Consider the following 18,966-nt stretch of genomic DNA (forward strand, 5'->3'; position numbering starts at 1 on the left):
ATCCCTAACTTTGATGCTAGTCCCATTGTCAAGGCTAGGGACTTGCTACGCGCCGTATGCGAGCCACAAAGGCTCCTAGCACACGGTCATACAACAGACAAGCTCACAAGGAAGAATGGTGTGTCACTCACCTTCCTGCGTAGTTGCGAATGAAGGAGGAACGCGCCGCGAAGAAGAGGGAGACGCCGCTACGCCGCGCTCAACCGCCTCGCCGCCGTCGTGCCGTCGCAACGCTCGATCACACACACACTCCCACACTCTCTCTCTCTCTCTCACACGTACACACACACACACAAGGAGATGGTGAAGGAGAAGGTGGAGATGGAGCAAGAGCAGCTTCTATTGCACAATGAGAGAATGAGTAAAAATTAGGTTTAGTGGCTTTTATATGAGCTCACCCCATTCACACTTGGGCGCCCATACTTAGCCAACTAACTCCTTGAATATTCCAGTTAGAGTGCGCCTGTCATCGGCGATCACCCTTACCCTGTTCCTATTGGTCCAACAAGCCCGGTACCTAACTCTAAATAATACAACGTTTATAGATCATAGGGTGTCCGTGTGCCGTGAGGGTTAACATGCCCCCCTTCCTGATGTAGATTCCGTCCTCGGAAGCTATCCAGTTGAAGCTCATTCGTCGAGATGGAAGAGTAGTCGACATGGATGTGCGTAGCCTTCTTCAATCACTGCAAAATCAAACAACATTGCCACAGTAATTGCATTCTCATATACAATTAAAAATCATATGAAATAGACAGACAAAGTGATTGGTAACATAATTTTAGACAATTTTTCAGCAATAAACATTAAATTGCAATATAATCAAATGCATAAACAGATGCAAAGGTAAAAAATTAAACAAGTCCGGGGTCGCTAATTTAACGGTCAAAAGGCACTAGAGCTCGACTATTAATACCATGGGTAACTTCTCAATTTTTTCTGGTCAATTAAGTTGTTTAATCGCGAGAGCCAAGTATTTGATGTTCGAGGGCTGACTAGAGGCTATACCTAGAAGACCTTGTAGTTAAGCTACGATAAAAGGAATTTCTCATGAAATCATCGCCTGACTGATTACCTTTTCTTTGACCCCCCAAAGTCTTTTCACATTGATTCAATTTTGATGTGTGTGCTTATTTTGTATGCCTTGGGTTTTTTGCTTTTCAAGGAAAAGCGCCCACACTGGGAACCTCTAGGGCTCTAGTACCATAGGCGATACATGTGAGTGAAGTACCAATTTAAGCAGGGATTTCTCTTCCAGCTTAAAATTTTACATTGTGGCACTTTGATTTTTTGTTTGTTCATTTTCAGCATTTTAATTTTGTAACTTTGGGGGGTCATATAACACTGTTACCCTCCCCAGGCTCATCACATTAGTAAACTCCTTTTATAATACTTAAGCTAAAGGTCAATAGGGTTAAGCCCACTAGAAAGCCCTCGTACATTTCACACAATGCTGCCTAAATCGGATTAAGAACCTAAGTAACCATTGTTTATTAGGAAGGCATTCCCCATGGTATTAAAAGAAGATTTCTAATACCTAGCTTGGTCAAACTAGCTTAGTCGGACTGCTTGATTTTTAAACCTAGACAAGTGATTATGACAAAACATTACATTGAATTAAATGTTTGATACTAAGCAAATGCACTGAATATTATGCTACCAATCACAATCAAAGCAGACAAACATGGATGCAAAAAGATAAGGGCAATGCTAATGGACATAAAACACCTGTTTGTGTTGATGGTCGCGCTTGATTTGAAGTGTGAACGAGAGAAAGGTTCCATGAAGGTCCAAATCCTATCAATAGCAACACGCTCCTGTACACACTAGGAAACAAAAGGAATACCTCCAGAAGGCACAATAGTGGGAAAAGGTACCAACACTTATTGAACACAACAAAAAACATAAGGAACCCTAACCTAATTATTTGCACTCCCCCTAAAGAGATAAGGGAATAGGATAATGTAGAGATTGGGGGGAAACCCTAAAGCTAAACCCCTATCCTCGTCGTCGAGATAAACAAAGTCATCATCCATGAGACCATATGTGCCATCCGTGTAGTCATGTAAATTTTCTTCTTCATCATAGGTGCCCATGTTTACTAAAAAGGTCACTAGACGCCTATAGTCATCTTGGTCAAAAGGGTAGGCTTGTGCAATGGGAGAAACGCTCTCTACTAAGTATGGATCAGATGTGGTCAAGAGACGTATCAGCCATTCTAACTCCTCAAAATTCCTCTCACATGCTAGCGTACCTATCAAATCCCATTCACATGCAAGCACTGGAAAGACCATGTGAAATATTTGTGAGAAGTAACGAGGGTACCTCTCACCCAAGGCAGGAGTGGATGACTCTATCGTACTAGCCATATCTGTACACGCAAATAGATGATGGTTAGAGTGAAAATATTACAAGGGTCGTGTTTTTGTGCATAATTTGTTTTTATGATTTGTGTGATGGCTCTTGCTCTTTTACTTTTTTATCTTGTTTTTGTGAGTATAAGGCTTTATATATACATTCCCTAAGATCGGAGATTAAGAGGTCAGGGAGAAAGGTTGAGAGGGAAGCAAGTGAATGATGGATGTCCACAAACACTCCCCCCTTCCTTGGGTAGATCATACCGTTTGAAATGAGCTTGTCACCCTTTGAAACCAATTGTTCCAATTGGTAATAGGTGAGGATTTTTGCCATTAGTTTTCTATTACCCTAGGTGCCTCGTCAAGTTGCAAGGGTGGTAAGGTACTCTCCCAGGATCGAACTTGAAGTGGTTTATCAAGTGATTCTTGAACACTGGGAGGTGTGGATTCTTTTGTAGCTTCATTGAGGTCCATTACTATAGATGGAGGCTGTGTAGAAGCTTCTACTTCTATGGATGTATTACATGAGGAGCTAGAAGCTTCATGAAACTCCCCCCTTCCTGAGCTAGGTGGAATAAATTGGGTTTGCCTTGGAGCCCAAACTAGCTCTGGACTAGGTGTGTAGCATTTTGTGATCTTTCGCTTTCCACGGTCTGCCATTGGCTTTAGCGTTACACTGTTTTACTCATATGGGTTTGTTGTCGATAGGGAAGGACACATTTTACGTTTAGGTACCCAAATTTGCGCATTTCCATCATAGTATCCTTGGGCTTTTAATAGTCGTTTACGAATCCAGCGTCACGTTTTCTTACATTTCTTGGAGCGAGTGGGACGTTTCTTACGAGGCTTCCGTTTTTTAGCATCAGCCATGGTTACTAAAGAAGCTTTAGGGACCCACTTGTACGCTTTCTTTGTTATATTAGGATGGTTCTTGTGTGTCTCAAGCTTTCTTTCAACTACAACAGTTGAAGATCTAGAGAGTTGGGCTATGGGGACGTATGGTTCAACCTCCTGGACATGCAATGTCTTGTGTTTTATTTCCTTAGGCAATATCTCAGGGACTATGGCTTGAGTGGTAGGGATAAGAGTTGGTTTTTGCGTTGTGACACCCCCAGTCCCCCAATCAATAGTGCATTTGGTGGCTATCATCCACGTGCGTCCAAGGTTTATATTACCCTCCATAGTTCCAGTAGGCATGACCAAAAAGTCTTGAGCTACAATTCCATTGTCATAACTGACAGAAGTGTGCCAGATTCCAAAAACCGTAGTTTTTTTCTTGTTGACACCCTTGACTTGGATAATACTCTCAGATAGAGGTGGCTTCCCTAACTGACACCACACCCCATAGGATAGCAGATTATATTTAGCACCCGTGTCCAATAAGGCGTTATATAGCACTTTTCCATAGGCACTATTTAACTCAATAGGGTATCGTAGAGGTGTGTCAGAGTCCAACCCATCCTCTTCGATTTCCACGTGGAATGCATTTGTGACTCCAAGGTTAGCCTCTCGTTTTTGTCTTATACGTTGTTGTCGCTCCTTAGCCTCAGCTTGAGCTTGTATCTTGTTTAACTTGGTTTGTGCTTTGGCGGCCTTCTTTTGATGAATGGCCCGTAGTTCTTCTTGGCTTAAAGGATCATAATATCTTTTGAATTTAATCCCATTGAGGAATCCAATGGTTTCAACTCCATCAAGAGTTTCCACAAGAAGGGTACCTTGTGGGGTAATTTCACATACTCTATATGGTCCTTTACCAGCATATTTCAACTTTTTCTTCTCTTTACGTACTCCATACATAAGGACTTTATCACCAACTTTGATGTCCTTGTCCTTCACATGGCGATCAAACCACTTCTTTCTCCTATCCTTTTCCACAAGAGCATTTTGCACAGCCAACTGTCTCTCTTCGTCTAGTTTTTCTAAGATATACAAACGCTCGGTTAAGGGGTTACCATTCCATCCTTCTTGCGAAGCTACCCTAAGACTAGGAATGACAAACTCCCAAGGCATAACCGCTTCTTGGCCGTATACCATTTTGAATGGCGTACAATTAATAGCCACTTTATAAGCAGTACGATAAGCCCATAGAGCAGATGTCAACTTCAAATCCCAATCAGTGCGATGAGCTTCTACCGTCTTGGTTAAAATAGAGATTAGAGTCTTGTTGGTGCTCTCGGCTTGTCCATTAGCTTGCGGGTAATAAGGTGTAGACTTATGGTGGGATATCATAAAGGTCGTGGTAAGCTCTCTTATTACCTCATTTATAAAATGGGTACCATTATCACTAACAATTTCAAAAGGGCAACCAAATCTTGTGATAATGTTCTCAAAAAGAAACTTAGCTGTTGTCCTCGCGTCAGCTTTTTGTGAAGCCTTAGCTTCAGCCCACTTTGTTACATAGTCCGTAGCAACTAGAATATATCGAGATTGAGTGTTGCGAGCTGCGGGACTAATTGGACCTACAAAGTCTAAGCCCCATTTTTCAAATGGTTGGGTTACTTTAATAGGATGTAAGGGCATTCTGTCTTTGCACTGTGTGGTCTTGTAACGTTGGCACTCATCACACCCTTTTGTAAAAAGTGATGCATCATTAAATAAAGTTGGCCACCAATAGCCTGATTGCAGCACCTTTCAAGCAGTCAGGTCTCTTGAAAAATGTCCTCCTGCTATGCCCATATGTGCTTCTTGCAAGATATACAAATATTCATCCTCGCGGGCACAACGCCTAAGAATATCGTCCTTGCCTAATCTATACAGAGTTCCGGCAATCAAACAATAGGGTTCACATTCTTTTACTAGCCTTCGAGCGATATCCTTACGAAGTTCCTTGGGTGGAAAACCATTAACTAAAAAGTTAACAATGTTCTCACTCCATTCAGGCATAGTCTCAACTATGAATAGGGAAGTATCGGGTAATTCATCATCAACTCCTGTAGGGGCTTCACCATTGGGTATGCGAGACAAATGATCAGCCATGACGTGCCTTTTACCGGGTCTCACTACAATCGTGAAATCAAACTCCAGAAGAATTAACAACCATCGTGTGATTCTTCCTGTGGAGCATGGCTTGTTTACCAGATACAGCAACGCTTGATGATCCACATAAAATACAAACTTGTTTGCTAGAAGGTAGTAGCGAAATTTCTTTACTGCATAAACCATTGCTAAACCTTCTCGCTCTATAGTGGTGTAGTTCCTTTCAACATCGTTCAATTGACGGCTTGCAAAGCTAATGGGATAGTCCAATTTATGTTCTCCTGGTTGAGTGAGAACACACCCAATAGCAAAGTTTGATGCATCAATATGCACATGGAAAATGACATCCCAGTTAGGTGTCCTTAAAATCGGAGCACTTGCTAGTGTTTTCTTCAATTGTTCATAGGCCTGGTCACACTCTTCAGTCCATTTAAATTCAATGAGAAGCTTGTACAAAGGACGTGCTATCTCAGCAAAAAATAAAATAAACCGTCGATAATAACCCACGTGTCCCATGAACCTTTGAACTCCCTTGTAATTGGTTGGTGGTGGTAACTCTAGAATCACTTTAATTTTGCTTCATCGGTTGAGATACCATTCTTAGATACTATATGCCCTAAAATAACTCCATGCTTGACCCAAAATTGGCATTTGAACGGGTTCAATGAGATACGATATAACCTACACTTTTCAAACACCTTCCGCAAACATGATAGATGTTCTTGCCAAGAAGAGTAAACACAAAGGTCGTCTAAGAAAGCTTCACAAAACTCTCTCAAATATTCTTTAAAAGCAGTGTTTATTAATCGTTGGAATGTAGCAGGGGCATTTGTTAAGCCAAAAGCCATCACACGAAATGCAAACACGCCCAATTCTGTGATGAAGGCAGTTTTAGCTTGGTCCTCTAGCGCTATCGTGATTTGGTTGTAGCCTGAGTACCCATCTAGAAAGCTATAAGCTTCCTTGCCTGCAACTCTTTCGAGTACATGTTCGGAATATGGTAGGGGGTAATGGTCTCTTCTAGTAGCTGCATTAACTTTTTTGAGGTCCATGCACACCCTGAGTTTCCCATTCTTTTTTGGCACGATAACTATTGGAGACACCCATTCAGAGTGTTCAATAGGATATATGAACCCACATTTGATAAGCTTTTCTAGTTCTTCTTGAATGATCCTTGCGTACTTAGGATTCATCGGGTAGGGTCTTTGTTGTACGGGCTTCGCAGTGCTAATCATAGGGATTGTATGTTGGACCACAGAAGGTGGAACACCTTTCATATCATGGTATGTCCAAGCGAATATGTCCTTGAATTCCTTGAGAAGCTCTTTGAGGACCGCCTCTTCAACTTCTGTGAGGTCTTGGGCAATAAAAACAGGTTTTGATTCTTCACCGGGGTCGGCTAATTCTATTTCTTTAACTATTGCCGGACCATCATAGATTCCATTATTCCCATCGATAGGTATTCTTTGGGCTTTTGTGTACACAACCTTTGCTTCCCCTGTGGTGTAAGATTTGAAATGTTCTGGTGCAGGATGCAAGTCTGTGGATTCTGGTTGTGCTTTGGTCTGTGCTTCCATTTCTGCTTTCTTGTGTTGTCGAGCTAACTCTTGGTTTTGACGCCTCCTTGCAGTGCGGATCAACTTTGGCTTGTCTATGATCTCTAATTGGGCTATGTCATGGGGTCGTGGTCTACACCACATAACATTTTGGAGATATTCACCCCAATCGTCTACCAATTTTCGATGAGCATCACATGCTCCTATATAACTGAGCCATTCTGCTGAGGATCTCTTCTTTTTTATCCTAGCACGTACATTGGCTCGATATCGACGCCTCTTAAAGTTTTTCTTTTTCTTATTTGAGACCTAATTTTGATTTGCATTTAGATCTGGCTCACTAAAGGAGTCCTCGTTGGTGTCCTCTTCACTCTCGGAGGAGCTATCATCGGTTGATGTGCTCGGTCCTTCCGAATGTTTTGACTCTGAACTTGCTCCACTCTCTAATTCATGAGATTCAGAATCCGTTTCACTCTGGGAGTCAATGTTTGAGTCGTGTTGGTCAAAGTCTTCTATTGAGCTATCGGTGTCACTGTCAGATTGGTCTACAATTGCCTTGCCCTTAGAAGATGCATGTATGGCACTTATCATGTTCAGAGGTGCAATTCGTGGTACCTCTTCCCCCTCTGGTGTGACCCAAGTGGTTCCTCTATTTCCCCAGGTATCTATGGTTGCAGCTAGGTGTACCCAGTCTACGTTGTCTGATTCCGTCATACCCGGTAACACATCCATGTAAGGAGAATCTTGGCCAATGTCTGTATCCTTCTTACAAGTGTAACAATATTGTAGTGGGGCCGAGTGAACTGTGGTGTCAGAGCAATGATCAATAATGGTTTTACTCCCTAAGGGGTGTACCTTACCAGTCACCAAATCCACTCTAAGGACAGAGTCTTGGAATTGCAAATAGACATGATTTTTAGACCAATCGTGAACCATTTGTGCTTCCCTCATGAATGGTCGTCCTAAAATCATTTCATATGACATAAGGTGTTTAGAGAAATCCATTACAATGAACGTATGTCGTACCTTGTGTCCTAGAACTTTGATCTTAAGATCCTTGAGCATCCCCATAGGTTTGGCTATGGTACCATTTGCCATCTTTACCACAATGTTAGTAACACTGAGGCGGGGTTTTCCCATGGATTCCCAACAATCTTTTGTAACGATGCTAACTCCCGCACCACCATCAAGAATTCCCTTTATAGTTAATCCCTTGGTAGTGATGGGTAGGGTCGCATTAGACTTGTCGCCTTCAAAATACTGCCCTAATTCGTTAATGGGTACCTCGATCACAGACTCGTGTCCATCTAAGTCAAGTGATTGCACATGATTTTCCTCATCAATCATAATCGAGTCAGGCCTATTTGGTTGCGCAAACTGCGGTAATCCCGTTCGTAGCTCTCCGTTAAGGAATGCTCGAAGTGCAAGGAATAACTCAGGATCTCCATACAGCTTTGCTATGATCGTGGTTCGGACCTCAGAAGACATGAAGTCCACTAGTTTGGCAACATTCATTGGCATTTTGCAGGGTGTAGGTCCTTGACTAGGAACTGGTGAGGATGGAATCTCATATTCCTCAATGGGATCAGGTATTCCTTCGTTAAACATCCTTTCCAACAAGAAAGGTGTATGCTCACTTTCTAACGTCCCGTCCTCACTCCCTTCTTGGATTATACTAGATATGGCTAAAGGTCTATGGTTCATGTGGGGTGGATGAACTTGCGTGGGAAACACTGTGTCATGAATTTTGACATGCATGGGTTCTGGTTCTAGTTTCCTTTGAGTCTCCTCCACTAAACCTTTTAGATGTTTCACATGCTCAATCTCGTCTACTGGGTTTGGGTACGTCCCAATCTTCTTTTTACGATTCTTCCCTTTTTGCCCCTGCGGTTTATCTTGGGGGTCTTGGATTGGATTTGGAAACACTTGTGGTGTTTTCAGAGGCTCTTTATGGTTTTCTCTTATTCGGTTTTCATTTGGTTCCATGTTACGGTTTTCTTTGTCGGTCTTTCCCTTTGTGGTATTGGTTCTAGTCTCCATTGTCTCGATTGAATCTGAATCATCCTCGAGGTCATTCATATACACGGGGTCATCTCCTGCTCCTATGTTTGTTTTGGAACTTGGCTTTGAATTTCCCGTATTCTGCGACCTCTTCCTTCGTGTCTTCTTTTTCTTTGCTTGGATAACTGACGCGGTATCTCTCTCTTCGAGGATATGGCCTGGCCCTTGAAGCATGGACCGTGTAATCGCATAAGCGGGTGCGACGGGTGGTATTGGCGATGTCACACTAGCAATTTCGACCAAATTTAGGGGTGTGATTTTAGGCGCATTTAGGTTATAGGGGCATTGGGCAATCAAGTGATCTATGCCACAACGATTACATGTGAGTATGGGCATTGCAGACGTGCTCCCTTGATTCATTTGCATCTGTGCAGCATTCTTTTGTAGCCTAATAGGGCACTCCGCTGCCCGATGTGGTCCACCACACTCATAGCATCGAAGAGGTGGCCTCCTAGCCTGGGTGTTGATATTTTGACCTCTGGATGCGAGAGCAGCAGCTTGATAAACCGGCTTGACTTGCCTCCAACAATCTTCCATGTAGTATATAGGACACTCTTCCAATATATCAAGTCCGTAGGCAATACTAGTGTCTATTTCCTCCTCACAACCATCTGCATAAGCATTAGATGGCTCGCAACCCACTTGGTTCATAGGGGCGACTCTTGGATGCGGGGGCTGCGGTCCTAGCACAGGAGGTGGTAGCGGTGTAGCTTGTACAACATTTTGAGATCTAGGGACCATGTGTTGCGGTAGTTGCTCAACAGGTGGAGCAGGCATCAATACAGGAGCTCGAGGTGCATCCGTCCAGGCTACAGGTGGTCTATTTGCCATCATACATTTGATCATTAAACAATCCTTAGCTTGGTGACCATACCTACCACATGCGTTGCAAGTTCCATTAAATTTTACTCTAAACGTAGGGCACTCACTAGTGCTATGTGGACCTAAGCAAATGGAACACCATTGTTGCTCCCTTCTTGGATACATGTGACTATTTTGAGGGGGTCGATTATCCTTAAGAGACTCTTGGATTGCCTTGGTGAGGTCTGTCAAGAATGTCTCAAATACCTTTGGCTCATTGGCAATGGGCTTTGCAGTCATGGGTTCATACTCAATGGCTTCTGAGCTAGTGGATCTCGTGTCAGTAGACACCCTCATGCCTGCTATCATCAAGTTGTCCTCTAATTGGATTGCATTGGCAGTGACATCTTCCCAGGTTGTGATACCTCTAATCACTAGTCCATTATAGATTCCTTCATTCCTCAACCCTCGAATGAATCGATCAAGCAGTTGGTTATTGTTGAAGTGCTCATTTACAGGGCAGCGAGAGTTTAAGTGCTTTAGATGACTAATGAAGTCCCTTACTGACTCTCCTTCCTTGCGTTCGGCCTTCTGTAGCTGAGATTCTACACCCCAAAGCACACCTTCTCGTATGTACTCCTTTAGAAACAACCTTCGAAGGGTAGGGTAGATTGTTTTCTCGTCCACCCTTAGGGTTCTATACCAATCTCCAGCCTTCCCACTTAATGTCAAGCTTAAGGCATTGCACTTATGTAGTTCGTTGCGTTCCCCTAAGGAATCACATACTTGTTCAAACACTCCAATGTGTTTTCTAGCATCTTCGTCCCCATTGAATTTTTGCGTGAGTTTGGCAATTTGTACTGCCTTACTTCTAGGCTCTCTATCAGATGCATGATGCATATTTTCCGCGATAGATCGACCTATGGTTTGAGCAAACGCTGCCAAGTCACCTATGTGAGGAGGCAGGGCCGGTGGAGGTACTCTTGGAATCATATGTGGGAGAGGGACGGGTACCGGTCTTGGCATATGTGTGGATGATGCAGAATATGGAACATAACCGGGCATAGGTCCACTCGGATAAGGGCTAGGGAGCGGCACTCGAGGAGCATAAACAAGTGGTACAATTGGAGGTGTGGGGGCCATGTGTGCATAAGGGGCTAGAGGCACATACGGTCGAGGCCCCATATTAGGTACTACGACACTAGGTAGTGGCACTGCGCTAACCGTAGATGTCATCGGTACATTCTCTGTCAGGCTTATCCCTGGAGTGAGCACTGTGTTTTCCTTAATAGAGGGTTGAGCCAAGTTAGGGAAGCTAAAGTTGTCGCTCGGAGGCTCAGATTGCATAGAGACCCCAGGTGAAATGACGTAAGATGGGTCCATGGGGCTCATTAGAGGAGTCTCCATTTGTGATAGAGTAGGCTGTTGAGCCTTGCTCGTATCCAAAAATCTCATGGGGCCAGTTGAGAGTATATTTACCCCTCGGTTTTGCCTTTCTGATTGAATAATGCCATGGATAACGTTACAGATCATTTTCTGTTGATCTTCGATGCTCGTGGCACTAGAGGTGGATTGTACAATCTCTATCCATCCTACATGGTAGGCGTGGCCAGAGTGTAGATCCGTCAACACCTCAGTGTGGAGGTCGTATGTCCAATGATCATTAATGAACAATCCTTCTAGAGTCGACGTGTTAACGGTTTCTTGTGAGGTAGAAGCAATGTTGCTCCCCGTGGTTTTACTTGTCACCAACGGTACTCTAGAGGGAACTTCTGAAGGAGGCAGCTCAACAGGGCCTTCTTGGTAAGAAGTTGGCAGAATATCCACATGGACACTCTTTGGGGGTGTGGGGTCCACGTGCGATGTGAAAGGAGAGTCCACTTCCCCACCCCCTTCTTGTGCTTCATTTGCATCAGGTTCCGAGCGAGTAGCTCTACCTAATGTTTCCATGAAACGACTAAACATACTAGTACTAGGCTGTGGAGCTTCGGGAGGTGCATGGCCTTCTCTCTCAGTGTTTTGGGTAGGGTATGCTTCCATGATTTCTGAGTCGGAGGAGGAATCACTAGCGGCTATTTTAGGGTCTTGGGTGGTGCTACCTTGTGTCCCCGCTGAGGGTCTAGAGCCTATCGTGGATGGGTAATGGGTGTCCGTATGAACAGAGGCACCCTCAATATGCTCGTGTTCTAGCACCCGCCCAGAGCGTAAGTGCATGTGCTTTTGATACCCTAAGGTGTCAAAAAGCTGCTCTAGGAGGCTTTGTGACTAGTTTTTTGCGTGTTTTTGTTTGTTTTTTTGCTAGATTTTTTAGAGCATGTCGTGGAATGGGCCATGTGATAGCTCGAAACGAGCGTATCGCTAGGAGGGACGCGCTGTGCTTTACAGCCCACCGTTTGGTTCTATTTTGCTCCAGAAAAGCCCGAAACAGTCTTTTCCTAGATGGGGAACTAGGCTCCAAATAGCAAGTCTAAGGGTGCAAGTGGGAAGAGAAGGGAGGAGAGTGGAGGACTTGCCCCACATGCTCTCATTCCCTCTTGAGGGGGTAGGGTATATATATAAGAGTGAGTCTAGTATATATCATAGGACTGAGGCCTGGGCCTGGGCTTGGGCTTGGGCTTGGGTTTGGGGAAACAATCTCGATCAAAATTTTTCGATTTTTTTTTATAACCTCCCCCTCACTCACGTTTTTATTTTTCGGTTTTTTTTTTCTTTTTTGTGTGGATATTATTTGGTACGCGTTTTGGTGCGCGTTGATCTCACCTAACTATTTACTGTCCCACCTACCTACTGACCTGCTAATCAGTGGTTCACCTAATTACTAACCTGCTTAATTAACTACTGTGCGCCTAACTGTGCACAAACCAGAAAACACAGAAAATGCAGAAAATTGAAACTTGACAGAACTGTGCAGTGCAAACCAGAAAATGTAGAAAACGCAGAAACGCAAGAAATGCTAACTGTGTAAGCTGAAATCTGAGCTTAATAGAACTAGCAAAACAGAGCTTAACAGAACACAGAAAACTTGAATGCAGTCAACAACAATGTGTCTTTCTCTACTGTTTTTGCATAACAACAATAATCAAACTTAAGCCGCGCCTTTCCTACATAAAAAATAGCTTCAATACAATTTACAGGTCGCCATTGGAGCTTCACGCGCGGCAGCTCCCCGGAACGGCGCCAAAAATGTCAAGGCTAGGGACTTGCTACGCGCCGTATGCGAGCCACAAAGGCTCCTAGCACACAGTCATACAACAGACAAGCTCACAAGGAAGAATGGTGTGTCACTCACCTTCCTGCGTAGTTGCGAATGAAGGATTCCCGCGCCGCGAAGAAGAGGGAGACGCCGCTACGCCGCGCTCAACCGCCTCGCTGCCGTCGTGCCGTCGCAACGCTCGATCACACACACACTCCCACACTCTTTCTCTCTCTCACACGTACACACACACACACAAGGAGATGGTGAAGGAGAAGGTGGAGATGGAGCAAGAGCAGCTTCTATTGCACAATGAGAGAATGAGTAAAAATTAGGTTTAGTGGCTTTTATATGAGCTCACCCCATTCACACTTGGGCGCCCATACTTAGCCAACTAACTCCTTGAATATTCTAGTTAGAGTGCGCATGTCATCGACGATCACCCTTACCCTGTTCCTATTGGTCCGACAAGCCCGGTACCTGACTCTAAATAATACAACGTTTATAGATCATAGGGTGTCCGTGTGCCGTGAGGGTTAACACCCACATATATATAATCGTGTGTAAAATCAGAATCAAAGAGGATGTGTGCATCATTTGAACCCTTGTCCCAGTCTTGAAATTTGATATCACTTGGAAGCCCGCCAATGCAAACATTGCAGGCGATATCTTCTTGTCGTTGTCGCTCGCAGAGTGTGGATATCACACGGTCTTCAACCTTGTAGGAGATGACTTCTTGCACTTGAGTTTTGACCTCCTTTGTGAGGGTGGTCTCTATCTCTACCTTGGCTTTAATGAACATGGCTTCCATCTGTTCCATCTTGCATTCTCCACTATGGTGAGGTGAGACTCAATGGCAGCCAGTCTTTCTGGAAGGTCCTCATTTTCCCACCTTTGGGAAAGTCTCTCGACTTCATTTTGAGGCGAGTGATGTTGTCGATCTTTGGGGGTGTTTCCATGATCCCATCAAAGGTTGGCTTGCCTTGGGATGACGCCCAAGTGGCCATGGTTGCTACTCGGAAAACAGCACGCAAGGGCCTTCTTGTGGTGGAGCTCAGGTGTTGGCGTAAAGGTAGCATGTGCCTTGCCTAGAGGTCCGACATCCATGTATGGCCTTGTGGGTAAGAAATTCAATTGCACCCAAACTCCATGAGGAGTGGCAACTTCATTGTGCAAATCCAAACCGGTAAAGTCAATCACTCTCTCCTTTCCTCGTTGGGTTCATACATAATGATGGTGCTTTGTGAATTAAAAGTTCGTTGTGAGAGATAATTTTTTGTGTGAATAAATCACAACCGTTCCCCTTTGTGAATCAAGAGAAAGTTCTTTGGATCTTACACACACTTGGTTTTTAATCAAAGTTGAGAGCAAGGTCTTGAGAGAACAAAATCCTTCTGAGCTTCCTGTGTACGCTCAATAGTGGTAAAACCAAAGGTAACCCCTGTAAGGGTCCTCCATTAATATGACAACTCCGAGGGTGTTTAAATTGCACAATGCAAGGGTTAATAGATCCAAGTACTCAAGAAAAGAAAGAGATACCCTTGATATATTCTGATACCAATGGTAGAAAAGGAATTAAACTGCGATGGAAATTACGGATTAACTATAATAATTAATCAATTGTGTAACACTAAGCATGTTTGAGCATGACGATTGCAAAGCAAGTAGTAACTTAAATTCAAATCACTCATCAGATACACGCACTAAAACTACGCGAGAGAGAGAGAGAGAGAGAGAGAGAGAGAGAGAGAGAGAGAGAGAGAGAGAGAGAGAGAGAGAGAGAGAGAGAGAGAGAGAGAGAGAGGTGCCGTCGCTGGAGGCGACGCCTACTAGCTAGTTTCTTCTTTAGAAGCACTTTTGATCAATACAACTTGTTGCTAACCGCACTTCTAACTACACAAATTGAATATATGACGGCTCTAAAATTTGATAGACTGCAACTAGGATTTTCACTTAGAAGACCTTGTCAAATTCAATCCCAAGGCCCTAAACACCTCGTGGGCGATAGGATTGGTGGGGGATTAAGCAAGAATCAGGTTGGAAAGAAGATATTTAAACATTAAGAAGTAGTAATTTGTTCTATTGTTAATTAGCATAAGCAATATGCTTAGCCATGAAGAGTCACACACACACACACACACACACACACACACACACACACAGAGAGAGAGAGAGAGAGAGAGAGAGAGAGAGAGAGAGAGAGAGAGAGAGAGAGAGAGAGAGAGAAGATGATGATGATTAGAGCATGGAGGCTTTCTTTTAGAGTGAGGTTTGCATGGAGCTTCAAGAGGTAGGAAGACAGAAGTACCTTTGCTCTTTCCAGTGACGTCCTGCAAAACAACAAAAAAATCTCCCTTTTGCGGTCCTCAAATTGAAAAATTTTGAACATGAAAGTTTTTCATCTCATTGTTTCTAGCAATACTCGTGGCCAATTTTGTAAGAAACGCTTTATTTTTTGAGTTATTGTAAAAGTATTCACACTAGGTCCTTTAGAAACAATTTTCTATTTTTAGCTCCTTCTACCTTCTCTTTTGCATGGGAGGCTTGTGGACCACATCCCTTATCTCCATATAGATTTAGGTTGGCATGTGTGGATAATAACATCTTGGCTCCTATTCCCACCATTTGGTTAGCCATATTGCCCACTTTCGGAGCTTTTGGGATTTGTTCCAAAAAACACATTCAAATTCTGAAACTCTCTAGCTCACGAACACATTCCTCTACCCATTGTACATAATTGGCCCTTCTACTATTTTTATTTTCTCTCACTAGAATGGCCAAATTTAGAGAGATAAAATTCATCCAAGTAAATTAAAACTAAAATTTGGTGACATAGCATATATCAATATATAGGTATATGCCAATCTCTACCTACAATCTCACCCACATGTATCTAGCTTGCTCATCTCTTCGAACAATGCGTAAGGGTGGCTAGTCTCTACCCACAATCTCACCCACATGTATCTAGCTTGCTCATCTCTTCGAACAATGTGTAAGATTGTGGCTAGTCTCTACCCACAATCTCATCCACATGTATCTAGCTTGCTCATCTCTTCAAACAATGCGTAAGAGTGGTTGTAACTCCTCCCTAAACAAAATTGCGCCCCTCCCCCTCAAATCTAGATCCTATTCTGCATGTAGTCTCCCATTTGTAAGCAGTCCCATATGACAGAAGTTGTCTTGGCGTCTGATGTGTCTCGGAGTAAAAGACAAATGTCTTTCCCAGTAAAGGTGTCCTCAAAGGCCCCTACATCAAGGCGAAGTGACTCGTTATAATTCTAGGTTGCTATCCTTGTGTGGTCCCATAAGTCTCGCATCATCATGTGGAGCATTGCTCCATTATCACCACCCTCCCATCTCTGTAAAAAGCAATCTTTCCTTTTCCTCTTGTCGCTTTAATCTCTGGCATTACCTCCTTCATATGAGCAATCTGCGAGTGTGTGTGTGTGTGTGTGTGTGTGTGTGTGTGTGTGTGAGAGAGAGAGAGAGAGAGAGAGAGAGAGAGAGAGAGAGAGAGAGAGAGAGAGAGAGAGAGAGAGAGACTCACTAAGCCTAAAACATAGATCTTCCATGCACATATGGTGTATCTATTGAATTTTTTAAAAAAAGTGTGAATCTTGTTAACCAATGCATCGTAAAACATAGTCTATCTCCATGATACATAAAAGGATATTAACTTTGGCCCATTCTCTCTACATAAAAGGGGTGGACAATGGGTGATGCCAAACATTAATTGAGTGCACTCGTTGCCATTCACATATGAGTTGGATCGGAACGAGCCTTGGAAGCATCAGAGGGCATGATGCAACTTTTCAATCAAAGCTTTCAGATGCTATCGCGCATATACATTTACTTTGTGCATTTCACCCAATTCTCCTTTGCCTCAAAACTCAAAGAAAATGGACATTGTCTAGTGCACGTGAATCCACTCGTGACCAGGATATGCACTTTTTGTTTCGGTACATTTGTGAATCTCGCCTTTAGCCACACCTAGCCATAGTTGATTATAAATGGATATTGGTATCCTACGTGCTACTTAGACTTAAGTGTACTCTTGAGACAATGACCACACTACCCAACACTCTTCTACACTCATTTTAAAGAGAGAGTCGACACTGTTTCATTCTTTCGACAACGAGAAGTGTCGGATTTTTCACAGTTTCGAGCTCTCCTCTCGGATCGATCGCCTGCAAAGCACCCTTTTGCGCGAATTGACCCGCAATTTCTCAACTCCTCAGCTCGCAAGAGGCGTGTGTTTGTGTGTGCGTGTTTTGCATCGTTTGCACTCAACCGTTTGCGGATCTTCTCTGCAATAGGTTATCTCGTTACTCACAATGTTAGGGTTTTAATGCTGGGTTCTCCACTCTGCAGCACCTTACAGTTTTTTTTTGAAGGGGAGGAGAGCAAACGGCATATCCTCTTTGAGCTTGCCATAGCTTGGTGCGATCAGCAACGGTCCGGATTGAGAAGCTTTTTCTGTGGCACATTTTCCTCCTAGAAGGATGTTTTGGCGAATGCCAGGCTTGTCAACGGCCTCCCCTGTAAGTTACCTGTCTTGCAGGTTTGATGCTGAAAGGCCGCAGTCATTGAGATTTAACTCTGAAAGAATATTAATGACATACTATATGGCTAACTAATCTGGGATTGTTATGCATTCAACAAGAGAAAGCTTGTCATTGTGCATTTTTCTCTGCTGCCTGCAGTTTTTTTGTTCTGAAAAATGGAACCCAGCTCATTGGTATTGGCAATTAAGTTCTGATAGCTCATCATAATACAATGTTTCACGATTGAATTCTCATTGGTTGAAAGCACTAAAAAAGTGGGGTGTAAAATTCAATTAGTTGTGCTACATCGTGCCATGGTTTTGACCTCAGTATCTAGAGTTGAGAACTTCACTGGGTTTCCCATAAATAGAAAAAGAATGTTATTATTCACAAATGCAGTCATATTACCTGTCAGTGTATGTGCTTGATTTTTATATGGGAGTGTGTGTTCGTTTATTGGTATGTTTGAGAAGGCATCTCTCAAAAGCGTGTGAATTGAAAGCTATAGAGGTTTTGGGTTGTGTTTCTTCTGCCTCACATGGTGGCTCTTGGAACTGTTGTATACAACATACTGTAGTGGGCAAGGGTCTTCATAGGTACACAATATCTTTTCACTTGTTTGTATGGGAGTGTGTGTTCGTGTATTGGTATGTTTGAGAAGGCATCACTCAAAAGCGTGTGAACTGAACGCTGTAGAGGTTTTGGGTTGTGTTTCTTCAGCCTCACATTGTGTATCACAATGATAGGAAGGTCTATAGCAGCCTCTAATAGGAATGCTTATAGCAGCCTCCAACAATCTTGCTTGTAAAGAGGAACTCCCTTATTCTTTAGGGCCCCATGAATGCTACCTACAACTTTTCCCTCTGAGTATGGTAGGATGGGTGTGGCAGGAGGGCTTCTTGTAGTCTTGCTTGCCCTTTGTTCTCTAAGGCCCAACCCTTCTTATTGGCGTCATTTGCTACATGTGACCAGCCATTCTCAAAACGCTATGCTTGAACCTTGTCTTCACAAAAGGCAGATTGAGCCTTTCCACCGCAAATCCTCGGCACCAAAAACGTTGCCTGTTGAGATGCTACCAAAAACGCCAGCGTTTTTGAAGACAATCCACTGGCGGCTTGCTTCTCCACGGGCTTCTCTTCTTTGTGCCAATTCCCTCCCCCGATCAATGAGTTTTGCGCTTTGATACCATGTAAAAGTCGACGATGCAGAAGCGTAGAGCAATGGGGAGAATACACGCGTGAGAGAGAGAGAGAGAGAGAGAGAGAGAGAGAGAGAGAGAGAGAGAGAGAGAGAGAGAGAGAGAGAGAGAGAGAGAGAGAGAGAGAGAGAGAGAGAGAGAGAGAGAGAGAGAGAGAGAGAGAGAGAGAGAGAGAGAGAGAGAGATGAAATGAAATGAAATGTTATATTAACGTCTTCAAAAGGCCAAAATCACCTATGAGACCAAACTGTTACAAAATTGTAAATCTGTTACCATGTCT

At 43.4% G+C, this 18,966-nt stretch overlaps 1 protein-coding gene across 2 annotated transcripts in view; it reads left to right on the forward strand.

Annotated features, from left to right (window-relative positions):
- Positions 1–17,445: 17,445 nt before the first annotated feature.
- Positions 17,446–18,966, forward strand: part of LOC147424053 (uncharacterized) — a 92,236-nt gene continuing 90,715 nt past the window's right edge. The window contains exon 1 of one of the 2 annotated variants that reach the window (XM_086502170.1): positions 17,446–17,485. In XM_086502170.1, coding sequence (XP_086358296.1) covers positions 17,447–17,485 — 39 coding nt within the window. In that variant the 5' untranslated portion in view covers position 17,446. The remainder of the gene's footprint in view (positions 17,486–18,966) is intronic. The other variant, XM_086502169.1, reaches the window with a different exon arrangement.

Source organism: Adiantum capillus-veneris, chromosome 26 (assembly GCF_014529385.1).
Source record: "Adiantum capillus-veneris isolate H3 chromosome 26, ASM1452938v2, whole genome shotgun sequence".
In the NCBI taxonomy this organism is placed as follows: Eukaryota; Viridiplantae; Streptophyta; class Polypodiopsida; order Polypodiales; family Pteridaceae; genus Adiantum; species Adiantum capillus-veneris.